At 43.3% G+C, this 14,993-nt stretch overlaps 1 protein-coding gene across 1 annotated transcript; it reads right to left on the bottom strand.

Annotated features, from left to right (window-relative positions):
* Positions 1–6,286: 6,286 nt before the first annotated feature.
* Positions 6,287–14,993, bottom strand: LOC115310904 (probable serine carboxypeptidase CPVL). The gene is made up of 4 exons (XM_040223240.1): positions 14,812–14,993; positions 13,329–13,503; positions 12,250–12,580; positions 6,287–7,095 (listed from the first exon to the last, which is right to left on the bottom strand). The coding sequence occupies exons 1-4, from the start codon at positions 14,991–14,993 to the stop codon at positions 6,287–6,289; spliced, it is 1,497 nt and encodes a 498-aa protein (XP_040079174.1).

Below are 14,993 nucleotides of genomic sequence, written 5' to 3'. Positions count from 1 at the left end.
CAAAGACCCTGACCAAAGCAAGGCGTATTAGCTAGCCTTACCGCGTGATCCCCCATCCTACGTCACGGTCGAGCTATCACAGCGCTCCAATCGGTCCCGGTCGGGGCCAATAACTCTAGAAGCGGGACCAGGTTGACTCCTGTTTGCCACACACGATGGAAATTATTCTTTTAGCTGTGATTGGTTTATAGCTTTATAACAAACTAAAATAAAAGGAAGATAAACATGACGTCTGTGGAGGTTCTGAAACTTAAACTGCATTTGTTCGGCATTGGGAAATACATTACAAGCCAGCTTTATTCAGAAGTCGAGTTTAAGTACCAATTTCGTATATTGTTTTTAATTATTAGAACTTAATTACGTCATAAATGTTTTTTTACATTGCCGAGAGTCAATTGCGTTAATCTTCTTTTCACATCAAGATTTAATTTTTTTTTTCTTTAAGCAACTAAATTTATATTAGAGACATCAGCAAGGTAGTGTAAATCCGCTAAGAGCTGGTAGAAATATTTTTATAAATTTAACTCTCCGTCTTGCGAAAATAAAAAAAAAAAAGTGAACATTTGCAATAAAATGAGAAAAATGCGTACTGCAACTTACAATAGAAAAATGTTAGAACCTTTTCTCTTTGTCTTTTTATATTTCTCTTCGGCGTGGCTTAATAGATTTTACGGCAGTATACACCTCTGCTAATGACCGTAGCACAACCAGTCGGACTGTCGGCTTCTCTGCATGTCCGAAACCAAAATGTGTTTCAATGTGTTACCCTTACCTTGACCACCAGTTTGTTTCCCGCGGTGTTATCTTCGACAGTTTGCTGAGTCAACTACCATGAAATATAAAACACAGCAGGATTCCGCGGACGTCTAACCAAGGACAAGTGTTTCTCTCCTACTCCTTTGTGAATACCTCTGCTGAGTGTCAGCAGAGCGTTGTTGCTACTACAGTTGTCAAGATCGCCGTCGGAGGAAAAAAAACAATGATTCCTTGAAAAAAAAGTTATCAAAATGTCAGTTTTTTCTAAATTTTGACATTCAATAACAGCAAAAATGTTCTACTAGTGGGGAGAATGCATGGCTAGAAACGTTTTCTGCGACATAACACAACAAAGACATCGACAAAAATAGAACAATGCTTAAAGTTAGGCTTGTCGGTTTGACATTATGATGTATACTGCGCTGCGAAGTGAGACTGAACAAGTAAACAAGTAAACTCTGAGAGGATATGATTGACAGAAAAGAACATGACGCCGTATATGTGAACTCGCAGACTATACTCTATATCACCATTTCACCTTATGATGTACCGCAGGAAATGCTATAAGCGCGAGCTCCTTGCTCTAGGGCACATCTCGGCGGCACAAGCTCTCGTGCAATAAGGGCCGCTGCCAACGCTACGAGCACGTGTTTCTAGCCTTCGCAGCTGTACAGCATAAGGTGAAACGGAGCATAACAACTGTTTATTTTTCGTTTCTTCTCCTTCCTCCTTTATACCCTTGTTATGAAGGATGACGATTGCCTGATTCGTCGAGGATGACATTAGTCATCCAGAGTTATCATCCGAGAATTATCTGCAATCTTCGTCCTTTAAAACAAGGGTATAAAGGAGGAAGAAAAAAACCCAAAATAAACAGTTTTTAGCCTGCGCTTTCACATGTACTTCATGTGCTTTTCTGTCTACCATATCGTCCCATAGCTTGCGTGTTTAAGTGTTCAGTGTAGCTTCGCAGCGCAGTATACCTCATAAAACAAAACAAAAAAAAAAACTTTTCGGCACCTAAGCAGGTGGCACTTCAGTAGAAACTGATGCAAATGAGTAGAGAACCTCGTTTGCATAAATCGCGTAGGAACTGACGCTCTCGTGCAAGAACTGGCACTCGACTCATTTACGTCAGAACTCACGCAATTGAGGGTCTCGCATCAATCGCGTCAGTTCATACTGAAGACGCCACCAGTACATACGGCGAACCATTTATGTATTCGTTGATACTTTTGATGCGTGAAGTCTGAGTAAACGGTTTTGAATTCCCCAAAAAGATGATACCTCACAGACAAAAATATGAGATATAGCATTGAATTCGCGTTGCTAAACAAGCGTCACATACAGCCAGCATCATCGATACAAGACGTGTACATCTCACGACCGACGCCTTCTCAGATTTCTAAAAAATAGCCACCCGCAAAACTTCAGTTTTACTTTGCGAACTCATTGGTGGTTATACATAAACTTTTGAGCGATTTTATTTTCCTGATATTGCAGGGAAGGCAATATTTGAAGCCTGTTCTTTTAAAGATACATCCGAAATCGTCATCTAATTTTATATTTGCAAAAAAAGGGTTATATCTCATGGGCACTTTACTTGAAGGGGTACGGTAACGAAATGACGTGGCCACGAACTCTCTACCCCTAGGTTCAAAGTCGGCCAGCGAGAAGCGCAATCCGTGTCGCGCTCGTGATGTCAATATTTCCTGTACAACCAAGGGTACTGTAGTTGCGAACGTTGCCACTTGGTGGCGTCAACGCGTGGCAATAGTAATTGTTAAAGCCCCTCGATATGTTTTCGTTTGTCTTTGCAAGTAGCGCCAAATGCGCGAGCGCACGTGGCCCAGGTCTCGAGCGGCCCTTGGATGCAAATGGCGGCGCAGCACTGAAATGAGCGGCCCTTGGAAGCGAATGGCGGCGGAGCACCCGCTCGTGGCACGTGTCTTGCGCATTTCCACAACAATGGTTGGCGGTACTTGTGAAAACACCTTTATCAAGGGGCTTTAGTAATTGTCACGCGTTGACGCCACCAACCGGCATCGCCTAATAGTAATACCTGACGACTGTACGCATTATCGCTTATATATAGCTTGCCCGTAACATAATTCAAGGCCATACAAGTATTTTAAGTGCCACGAGCATTCGGTTCACCGTGTTACTACTTAACGCCTGCACAGAACGACCATCTTGATGGTATGGAATGCAGGTTGCGGAAGCACTGTGGAAGTTAACAGATACAGCGTTGTAAACTCGTTAGCATTCCCTGCCAAGTCACATCCGAGGACTAAGTAACTCCATGGGAGAGCCATACTGCAACTAACTGGCGCTGTTTCTTAGATGCCGATGACGTAGCGGCATTCCAACGGAGCTTCACATACCGCCACTAGGCGAAATCTTGAAATCTGTCCATTCGTTTTAAAATCTGTTTTCTTGACTTTCCTGCCGGCAGTCCAGAAACAATAGTCTAGACAAGTGTTTCTGGGCTGCCGCAACAACATAGACCAGTGGTGGCCAAGCTGCGGCTCTTCGCGTGTCAAAGCGCGGCTCGCGGCTCCCTCCTCTCCCCGTCCTCTCTCTCTCTCTCCCCCCCCCCCCCCCCCCACCACCCTCCCGGTCACACGAGCACTTCCCGCAAAAGAGACATGGAACGCGTTTTAAATCGAACGACAGGTTGCTGTGTGGTAGTCTCGTGCTACTGCTTACCACGTACAGTTGGACTGCCTTTGACTCGGATAGATTGAAAGTACTTCGAGTTTCGTTTATAGCTCTGGACAAGTATATATATATATATATATATATATATATATATATATATATATATATATATATATATATATATATATATATATATATATATATATATATATATATATATATATAACCGAACCGAACCGAAAACCGGAACCGAACCGGTATTTTTTCCGGAACTGAACCCGAACCCGCACCGTTATATTGTTATCGCGATGAACCCGAACCGGAACTAAACCGGAAAAAAAAATAACGGTTACCGGCTCATGTCAAAACGGTTCGGCCACGCGCTGTTGACAATGAAGGTTCTATCAATGCCATTTGTTTTTTAAGTGCCGTCAACTGACACACACCTCGCTTACATATTTTTCTTCTCCACTCAGTCTTAGGAATATAAGCGCTGCATCCATGAATCTTGACAAACGCTGCATCCATGAATCTTGACATAGGAACCAGTATTGCGCTGGTCGCGGCTTGCACGGAAGAAAGAGAATTGGAAGGCTGTGCAAAAAAAAAAAAAAAAAATCGCGTCACGGGATTTTATTTTCCTACAATCTCGTAAATCCTAAATGCTGCTGTGTGCTCATTTCATAACACGTTTCTAGAACGCGCGAGTTCTTGAAGCTTGCTTCCATCGGAATGAGAAAAGAAAAGGCTGTGGAGTTTGATAATAATGCATCCGGTTTCGTATAGGCACTTAGAAGCTAACATATTTGTGAGACAGCGAACTCTTCTATTTTAATATTTATCCTATTACGTCTTTCTGGCGTTGCGTTCGGTGAAGTGTTTTTCATATTCCGTATCTTGTTTAATGAAAGCTTCTTTAAGGTTCTAATTTGAGTTACCGAAGGCTAGTTCAAATAAAGAAAGCTGTATTTTTTCCCCACTGTTCCTTCAATTGCTTACACGCCGAGGTGGCGGGATAGTTAGCGAGTTTTACTTGTAAGTGGGTTTGTAAGGAAGTCGCGGATTTTACAGCTACTGCGTCGGACCCAATTAGATGAAGTCCGAATGCGTAAACGTCGGTGAGGTAACCTTTGAGTGCACATAAAGAAACCATTCCTGGTAGAAATCCCTGAGCCTTACACTACGATGTATCCCGTTTCGTATGTGCTGATTTCAGATGTTTTATGGGTAATTTATTTTGATGTTGCAATTTGTCAGTTATAATTTCCAAACCGGTTCGCGAACCGGTTCAGCGCCCCGGACCGGTTCGCGGACCGGTTCGCGGATCGAATTAATCGAACCGGAACTGAATCGGAACGAAATAAATTTACATGAACCTGAACCGTAACCGAACTCGTATTTTTTTCGGTTCGACACTCTGATATATATATATATATATATATATATATATATATATATATATATATATATATATATATATATATAAGAATGTCTTGACCTTCTTTTTAAGGCTATAAACGGCATCACGATCATCCTTTACGGTCTGTATATACTTACAAATTTGCGGCAACATCCGCGCCGGCGACGAGTGGATATTGGGGCCGCGTGGCCAAATCCGCTCGTCACTGGCGAAAAATTTGCATCGGTCCGGGATCCCCATTCAAATTTTCCGCCAGCCACAAATTCATTTCGCCACCTGGCTCCAAAATTCGCTCGCTGCCGGCGCGAATCCGCCCGTAGAAGCGGAACATATCTTGTCTGCGTATTGCATACAACCTTCGTTATCGTCAGCTAGCAACATCCCTTAAGAACCTGTTTGAAACATTCATTAATCTTATGTTAGTGACACACGTAAATAGTCGAATCCTGGTTTCTTGAGCAGGAATGCCTCTACACGCACCTCCATGCTTCATGAAAATATTTTACGTTTTAACATTCTTCCTACACTGCGCACATAGAGGTTACGGGGCTTATTGCAGATGTGGAGCGAACTATTTTTGAGCAACCTATTGTGAAACCGTAAAGAAAATAGAAGTTCAAGGAAACGGCTTGTCAAAAGCTGACGTTACGGATTGCAGCTGGGATGCCTCGATGGCCCTCATTTTTTTTAAATATTACTGTTTTTTTTTATACGAGAATCCGTACACCTAGTATTTAATGCAATAATCAAAGCATTTTTTAAATTTTCTCATAAAAACGTAATTTAAGAAGCGTAAACGCGTAATTCGCAAAAATGTTTAATATTTTAAACGCGCAATTTTTTAAGAGCCTCCAAGTAATAGAAGATATTACAAAAAGATGGTGTGTCTTAATGTCCAAAAACAATATGTCCCAATAAGGCAAAGGACGGCTTCAACTGGGCGCAAGAAACGATGATGAAGAGAATACTCAAATTTATTCAGTCACGTTACAGAGTCCCCTTCACTCAACCTACCGTATGTGATCCTAAGAGACAAACCGCAATAGGCAATTTTTACGCGAACATTCAGGAAACCTAATTAACTAATATTTCTTACGAGTAAACTCGCGATACCCCTTGCTTTGTAATTAACTCAGATTAAGGCGTTATTAAACTCTGCGGTGAGTGATGTATCGTTGATAGGTGCCAAATATATTGGCAAATTTCAATCCAGAAACTTTTTGGCACATATGTATTCTGGAATATCATATAGCAAAAACAACAGCTTCCTAGTTCCTCTATCCAGTTTAGAATCAAGGTTTAGAATAATCATCCCGACACGCGTGTCAAGGTCATGGTTCCAGTTGCAGAATGGTTTATTAGATTGCACCTCAAACTATAAAAATCGCGCATGAACTTTGGTACGGCACGACAATAGGCCAATAAAAAGCGTGAGATAATTCCCTTTACTTATAATTTTTTCCTTTCGTCTGTGTATCCAAAAAACTCTGCCATCATGTGATACGTGACCTCTGGCACGTCCACTGCGGCATAATGTCCAGCCTTGATTAGAACCATCTCCGTAAAATTGCCGACTTGGGTCTTGTACCCCGCTAAGTGCTTAGAGCCCTCTCCCGCCATCCACTCCTCACGACTCTGTTTCTGGAAAGCCTTTGCACCTTTCCATTCAAGAGTCCGGTAGAACTTCTGTTGATTCACCGACGGAAACAGGGCATCCATCTGACCCGTGTAAAACAAAACCTTGTAATTGTTCAGGAGGTCAGTAATTCGCGGCGTGATATCCGTCAGGTAGTCAGCCTTCAGACCCAGCATGAGTTTGGTCATGTTGTTCTCAAACTTGACGGCGGAGCCCACGTGAACAGCTCTCTTAAAGTCCCTCGTCTGAACGTACTTCTCGTACGCCGTCATATGCGGAGGTTTATGCGAGTACAGGGTGCTGGCGTGGTTCTGGTATCCGGTCAGCCGCTGAAAGAGTGTGGGCTTTAGGTCCGACGTGAAGATGGTTCGCATCAGCAGCAGCAAGGCCATGGACTCGCTGAATTTGGCCGTGGTCCTGAGGCGGCTGAATCTGGTCGCGAATTGAGACCTGCCCCTCTCGGTGATCATCGAGTTCTGGAAGAGGAACTCTGCAGAGTCGGCGACCTCGAGGATGGGACCGAGGAATCCCACGCCGCAGATCAGGCCCCTCAAGTTGAGCGGCACGACTTTCTTTTTCCTCTCCTTGTGCAGGAGGTGGCTGATGCCGACCGTGTATCTCGCTGCAAACAAGAATAAAACTTTTCTTATAGCTCCCGACAAATTAAGAAACGTAGGGTATGGCCAGTCTCGGAAATCTTTGAATCGCTCTGCAGTCCAATGAGATGGAGGCATTGACCAATAAGAACTTCAGAGCACGAGTCACGAAGCACTGGTCGTAAATATAATAAACAACGCGCCACATTTCTTAAAGGGATTATCCGATCGAAACCCAAAGCACTCCTTACGTCAAGGAAGCCTTTATATGGAAAAATGTCAAGTTAATTTTTTTTTATTAAAGCTTTCGTGAGCGTGCATACGAAACTGCACCTTGAACTTATCCAGTGTCAATGGCTGACGTCCATATCTACTGCGTGACGACACATAACGCAAAGGATTGCCAGATGGTCGGGGTAACGAGCGTTGGTCGATGGATGTCTCGTATTTTGTTTTTAATCATATAGTCTCCTAGGTTGTACCCTACTGAAATGCGTCTCCTGTTATGCAGTTAAAAAGCGTGTGCGAACAAGTCCCGCTATTTAGAAGGATATTGCTCGAAAACAGTCTTTAGCTTAGAGCAAACGTATGCCCTTTCACGATTACATAACTGCGTAGGCCACCGATCGGATTTCGGGGAGTTAATAGGGGAGGGAAGGGGGGGGGGGGGGTGCGACGAAAGGCACAAGGGCCCAAGGTGCCGGGTGGCCTAGCTACTCCGCTGCACGCGGGTCAAACAGAATCGGGCTGCACATGTACTAAATGTAACTTTCGGCATCGTTTCAAGATGGCCTAGCTGTTGAGTTTTCGGTTTCTCTGCATAATCAAACCGACTGATTCGATTTGGTCGGCAAGAGAGTGGACGCGTAGTTGAATATCCTTAGCACAGCATCACACCTCAGCTTACGAGCCTTTTGTCCGCTTAGAGCTCAGCTCGTAGCTGTCTTCTGTAAAATAATCGCTGCATAAGATGGATCCCTATTTTGCAGAGCTGGCAGTAATGTAATCACTGTAATGAAATTACAGTAATTTAATTACTTGTTCCAGTAATTAGTAATGTAATTCATTACTTTTTGGAGCAGGTAATTTAGTAATGTAATGAATTACTCCAGCGACGGTAATTGTAATTAAATTACCTAATTACTTTTTCGCACCAGGCATATTTTTGTGTCCACAATACACAAAAGCGCTTTTCTTTTTCTTTTACTTCTTTTTTTCCTCTACACCTTTCCAAAAAACGCTCTTTGGCCGCCGCTATGTTGCTGATGCTAATGCGGCTGGTGCGACTCTCGCGCCCGCTATCAGCTAGACATTTTCTTCCACTCTCTTGAACTGTGAAAACCCGCTCAGCGCGATTCTCTACCTATGTTTTGCGGTTTTGCATTCGATGTTTTCTGGCCCCTTTTGAAAGTTTCCGCTTACTTTTTCTGATGTATGCTGCGTACCCTCTCTGTGTTATCTTCCACTGTGAGAAATAGGGCTGGTAAGTGCCTGCCATTCGAGCTTTTTTGCTCGACATTCTCGGGAAACGAAGGAGGGGAAGTAGGTCAAACTAAGGCCCCTGGTGGAACGGCCCTCGACGCGATTTTGCGAACAATGACAATTGTTCTCCCCCCCTCCCAGAGATAATCCGCGTAGGGTCCTCGATCATCTCCAAAAATAGTTGTCCGGGTTGGGGTGGGAAACGGATCAGTCGCGTGCGTTCCTCTGTTCATCGGTAAACATGTTATTTGTGAGCGTGAAAAATGCACGCCTTTCGGCTATCTTCTTTTGTAAATTATTTTCGACAGCTAAACGCTTTGTCGTTTGACACGCGGCTAATCGAACGGCGCCGTCAAAACTTACCGTAAAAAAAAACAAAAAAAAACAATAACTAACATTCCAGTCGAATTTGTTCTGTCGCGCGCGTACCCAACAAAAATAGTTTACTGCTTTTTTTTTCAAATGTGGTACAATGCTTCCCAATGTCCTGGGGAAAATACATGCAAAATGAAACACAAAATGCAGTGGGAAAACACGAGAATTTAGCCGCCAGCAGTGTTTGAAACTGCGCCTACACAGGCTGGGCCTGTGTAGGCGCAGCCTGTAAACGTATGCAAAAGTAATGCGAAAGTAATGTCATTACTTTTAAAAGTATTTTGTAATGGTAATTAATTACTTTCTGGCTGTGGTAATTTGTAATGTAATCTAATTACATTTCAGCAATTTTCAGCAAAGTAATTAGTAATGTCATTTAATTACAAAATATGAGTAATTTGACAAGCTCTGCTATTTTGACGAGAACCTTATGCTTCCTACGCACGGCGACGATCCATTTTGCTCGTCGCTAAGCGTCTCGCGGATCGCAGATGCTGCCCGGTGGTTGTGGCACCAAACCGCAGAACACAGTTCTCACCGATTCACGAAACAACTTGAGCACAACAACAAAAAGTAAGCACATTGCGGCATTCACTCGCAGGCAAACGACGAGACGGAAATGATCAGTTTCCGTTATGTGACGTCAGAGCTACAATGTTGCCAACGAAAGCACCGCTTACGCTAGGATGCCGATTGTAACAGTTTCACATTCAATCACTCATGCAGAGGGGCATATAAATAAAGATATTGCGGGGACTATGGTTTCGAGGCAGTAACAATTATATACAATTGTTTTCTCGCGCACGAAATTAGACCGGACAATCTCTTTAAGTTCTCAGTGAATAATTGATCAAAAAAAAGAAAATACGGAGGCTTGAGCGTGCCTTGGTCGCTTTGAAATTGTTTTATGGCTTCTGAGGCAGTGGCAGTATTCGCATGGTGCCTGGTGCGCGTCTCTGACTAGTGTGTTTAGCGTCCTATCCTGCCCATGCATAAAAAACGCTCCTGAAGGGGCCACAAATGACGTCAGAGACGCCGGAGTCTCATGCTGTTACATGCCGCGGTCTTGGCCGTTGGTCGTAGAAATTCTGTCGAAAAGCACGAGGGAACGCGAATGCCGCGGTTGTCACGGCGTTCCAGGCGTCCCAACTTCCGGCTGCTCTGTAGCTTCCGGTGACTGTCAAAATGAAGAGCGACTTGCCGCAGAACAGGCGTCTGCTATATCCACCACAGCTGCTGAAACACCGCCAGGGTCGCGACCGGCGTCAAAATGTCACTTCTTTGACGTCATCAGGCGGAAATCGAGGGGTCATTTTTTTGAACGCGGTAAAAACACCAGTCGGAGACGCGTTTCAGGCACCATAGTATTGGCAGGTAAGAACGCATAGGCAGAAAATACGAAGCATATAACGCTTGAAAAGAATGAGCCGTGTCCAGCGTTTGTTAAGCTGTAGGGAGCTATTAGAGCTGTTCGCTTTTAGAAAAGTTAGCGGCCCTCCATTCGTTCAACCCTTTACTTAAAGAGAAGCGTCATTCACAGAAGGCGGTTAACCAATTATTGAAAACATTAAAAGTCGAAACGCGATTAAACAGGAAACACATCAAGTTCGGAAGAACTAATGGGCATGGTATTTCACTCTCTTAACGTCCTTTCGGATTCATATTTTTAATGTTTTATTATACTCGGAATTTTGTCATTTCTTTTTCGAAAGGATCGGTACCAGCGTGCTCTACAGAAAAAAATAAAAATAAATCACAATATTTTTTTTTTGTTTTATTATAGAGCGCTGGAGGTGTACTCATGCATTTTAAGCTGAATTCAACGTTTCTGAGTTCTGGAGATAGTATGAAGACCACCAAGCCCTTGTTTCAGCGTGACGATCGTGGCCAATTACAAAGCTCGGCGTACGGAAAGGTTCAAAGAAAGTTCAGACCTAAGATAACTCCTTTCGCTGCTACACGAAGCATATCGTTCCTCCAGGCTCACTCTAACAGTACGTACTATCTTTATAGGTCTAGACACATTTTTATAGCCTCGTCCTTCGCCGAGCTTCCTTCGTAGATTACAGCCGTCGACTCTCCCAAGTGCCTGACGGGAAGGTATAGACGTACCAAATAGTTTTACAGTTGTTTATTTTCTCTTTGCTTTATTTTATTTTATTTTCATTGGTCGTGGTCATGTATCTGCTGGATGTCGAGTCATGCCCGCAAGCACAAAAGGGCTTTTAATGGCAGGTCCCGAAAAATTACGTGTACACTATGCGTTTCTTTTTTTTTTTCAGTAAACTTACTATTATTACTTTCAAAATGTGCTGGTTTTTGAAGAGTCAGCTGAACGTTTTCCTTTCTATCGTGTGTCTCCAATAGCGTCCAGGCTCTTTAAATCGACCGCAAAATTCGGTTTCTTAACCTATCACGTTACGATTTTGTGCAGCGTTGCCCGCAGGTGGTGCATTTTTTTCTATAAAATTTGCAAAGAGCGAACTTACTTGAGGAAAAGTAAAGAAAGAAAAATGCTTAACTCCTATGGAAACCCAGTGAAGCCACCGGTATTCAATCAATAGGGCGCCCTATTGATTGAGGACCGGTGACTTCGCTGCGTTTACATAGGAGTTAAGCCTTTTTTTTCTTTTTCCTCAAGTAAGTTCGCTCTTTGCAAATTTTATAGGACAAATACACCACCTGTGGGAAATTCTGTACATAATCGCAGCACGATAGGTTAAGAAGCCGAATTTTGCAGTGGATTTTAAGAGCTTGGTTGCTACTTGAAACATCCGGTATATTCTTGACCAGTCAATCATTTCGCCAGCTTTATTGTTTTATTCACCTCTTTGTTTAGCACATGAAAGGGGTTTGGTGGAGGTTCAAAAGCAGAATTTCAAAGCTTTATTGAGTGACAATTTAGATCGCGCGCCACAGCTTTCTTTAAAAAAAATAGAACTGTCAGGAAACTTTTGTGCCTTTGACCTTAACGTTCGTTCACTATTAATGAAGAAGAAAACACTTTAAACTGAAAAGTATGCAACATTCTACAAAGTGGATATGGACTTTACACCTACAAAATGAATAACGCTGGTACAATCATTATATAGGAGCCGGACTTAGAACTTGAATGAGCTCCTTGAGAAGCCATGAAGAAACCACCCTTATAGCAAGAAGTAAGTGGGCCTTTTTTTGTGTACTAAAAATGCTGCCCTAAAGCGATCAGCTAAATATGTGTCGTTTGAATGAGGAAGTAAATCGTCATACTGTGGCTAGTAATTTTAGGTTCAAAGGTTTTACAGTGACCGAGACGAACACAAACACCCAAAGCAAATCATTACCTCCGTAAGATTCTCCCGCGACGTAGAAGTCCCGGTCCTTGAACTCCGGAAACAAGAGGATAAATTGTTGCAGAAATTCTAGCATATCATTGCTGACTTCGTCGAGGGAGTAAGCGAGACCTTGTAGTGATGTGGTGTAGCTAAACCCTGCGCCAACAGGTTCATCCAGAAATATTATATTCATCCGTTGTTGTATGGTGAGCTTTCTCGGAAAAATCTTTCCGCTGGCATCGATTCCAACGGGTCCCACTTCCAGAAACTGCCCAAAGAGCGAGGAGAGGCCCGGTCCTCCTTGAAGCCAAAGTAACAATGGCGCAGTCGATGGGCTTTCCTGAAATATTGGGGTGTTTGGTTATTTACGAATCAGCGCTTGTCTAGTTTAAAGTATTGGTTCTGGCCACATTCGTGAAGCTAAGAACTTGTTAAATATTGAATTTGAACGAGGATTTTCTTGTCACTAAAAACAGTCCTGAGGATGAAGTTGCTCATTATACTTCAATATAACACGTTGCTAAGGCCAGCCTTCAATACACGTTTTGCAAAGCGTGCAACGTCGCCAGCGTTACCGAAATTAATGCCGCGCACAGCCTTAATGGAACCGGCTTTGGCTGACGATGGAGCCGACTTTGGAGGTGACGTAGGACAGGAAGGCAACCGAGTACAAGCGAGCAAAAGTAAAAGTAGTGCTTTCTCTCTCTCTCTCCTCCTTTTTGTTTTTTCTCGCTCTCTTCGGTGTAACGGGTTCAAGATGTAAAAAAATGAGGAAAAGCAAACAAAACGGTCCCATAATTTGTTGCATGCTACGCTCGCAACTTTTGAGGGGATTTGGGCAAAATGTCTATTGGCACACTAGATAGACTTTACAAACAAATAAGACCAAGTAACAAATCACTGAGAAGGAGAGGAAGAAACATTTAACCACATACTAAAGTATTACATATTTTGTAAATAGCATTACTTTACATTTACTCAAAAGTATGGGTTACGACTTGTTCAATGATGAAAAACACGCTCAATATAATAAAGTAAAACGAAATCTGATTGTTATCTGCTTGTTTTTGTTTATCTAAGGATATTACCTTTGCCCGGATAAGCAGAAAAAAGAGATTACTGCTAAACTCTTTGTCGACCGTGATGTATCCCGAATGGGCTGCCGCGCCTGCAGCTCTGCTGAACAGTTCCACGTAGCTTAATCTCCTTGCTTCATCGAGGTTTCCTCGCTTGATGTATGGCGTAAGAAACAGAGAATTCTCTCTGAAAAGAAACGCGAGTTTGACGTAAACGTCAAAGAGCTACAATCTCTTTTGAATTTCGAGCATACGCATTACTAGGAGAACAGATTTTACTCCGCTCATTTGCATTAAGGAGCGCACATACAGCACCAAATCCTCCTTTAAGGGTGAAGACGGCCCGCTTCTGAGATACTTTATGCGTACTGGGCTGTTTCCGCTGACGCGCTTTCGTGCTGCGGCGAGGGAGGGGACCGCCGACGAGTCACCGAGATACCGGATTTGCCAAGACAACAAAGACGGCTGTCTCGACTCTCTCGAAGGCTGTGTCCACGACGATAGACGGTGGCAGCCACCCCTCCCAACTCAGAGGCTGCCCTTGTCCATTCGTTTTTACTACGCAAACGCTGTAAGCACTGATGCTATTAGATTTTCGCGGAGTGAGATCTATTACCTGTAGTAAGATACTTCATTCGAGCATGGTGACTCTCCTCGAAATAAAATCATTGCTCAGAAATGTTTCGCTCGAATGAGTACTCGTTAGCTTGATATGCAACGGAACGAGCTCGAAGAACGGCGAAGCTCAATATAGGTTCAAATCTAAAGGCTCTGTTATACTCCCACGTTGAGCGTAGTAAACGCGCTGTAGAGCAGCGCACACAGATACAGACTGGACGCCGATATCCAGTTCCTGCTCGGCGGCCCAATAAAGGTGCACGTCCTGCGCTACGCTGCGTTTGCTGCGCTCAACGTCGGATTATAACAGAGCTTTAAAAGGCAGTCAGCGCTTTGGTAGCAAGCACGACGTTACACCATGCTCAGTGTAGAAGAGTTAAAGGTTTCTAAACGCGTTAACATTTAGAAACCTTTAACTCTTCAACCTAATAGCCAATCTCTGCGATCTATGAAATCAGCTCAAATCGCAGAGATTGGCTCTTCGAGTGTTTTGCGGGTAAGTATGCGCGCAGGCATTTCTTAGAGTGTGAGGTTTATCGTGAAACGGAGCGTAAGCGAAACATAACTTCACCTGCCTACCTCAGATTCATATAGCTGCAATATATTTCCCATTTAACGAAAGGTTGCAGACTCACCCGTTTGCACTTGATATTGGTGCCAGAATTAAAAAGACTAAATGTGGGAACACCAAGAGGCTGGCCATGTTTTTAAATTATCCACCTCAAATGTGAGCTACCTGAGGCACATGTTTATGCCTGTACGGAAAGTTTTAAACCTTGACGGACATCCAAGCGATATGAGCCGTTGTGGTTCACATATACGATCAACGAGAATAAAAGCGAAAGGAAGGATTTGTTTTTTTGAAAACCAGACTAGCCTTTTTTTAAACCAGGAGACTGTCATATTCCGTTGCCTTTCTTCCTTCAAGTTGATCGGACCACCCATCAAATTGTTTTGCGACGACATGGCATTGTTCTTAAGCCCGACGAACTCCACCTGAGACAAAACATAGACGTATATGAAGCTGCAACCGTATGCATAGAAGACGCATTCCGTCAT

The sequence above is a fragment of the Ixodes scapularis genome, unplaced genomic scaffold, assembly GCF_016920785.2.
Source record: "Ixodes scapularis isolate PalLabHiFi unplaced genomic scaffold, ASM1692078v2 PGA_scaffold8__174_contigs__length_109621045, whole genome shotgun sequence".
Taxonomy (NCBI): domain Eukaryota; kingdom Metazoa; phylum Arthropoda; class Arachnida; order Ixodida; family Ixodidae; genus Ixodes; species Ixodes scapularis.
Note: the sequence above shows the minus strand (reverse complement) of the source record. Positions and strands in the feature narration are given on the sequence as shown.

Coding starts and splice junctions, on each gene's coding strand:
- LOC115310904 (XM_040223240.1), bottom strand. CDS start 14,993: ATGACGGAATGCGTCTTCTATGCATACGGTTGCAGCTTCATATACGTC. Junction 13,504..14,811: donor GTCTCCTGGTTTAAAAAAAG/GCTAGTCTGGTT, acceptor GTTTCTTTTCAG/AGAGAATTCTCTGTTTCTTA. Junction 7,096..12,249: donor CGCGGGAGAATCTTACGGAG/GTAATGATTTGC, acceptor TCTTGTTTGCAG/CGAGATACACGGTCGGCATC.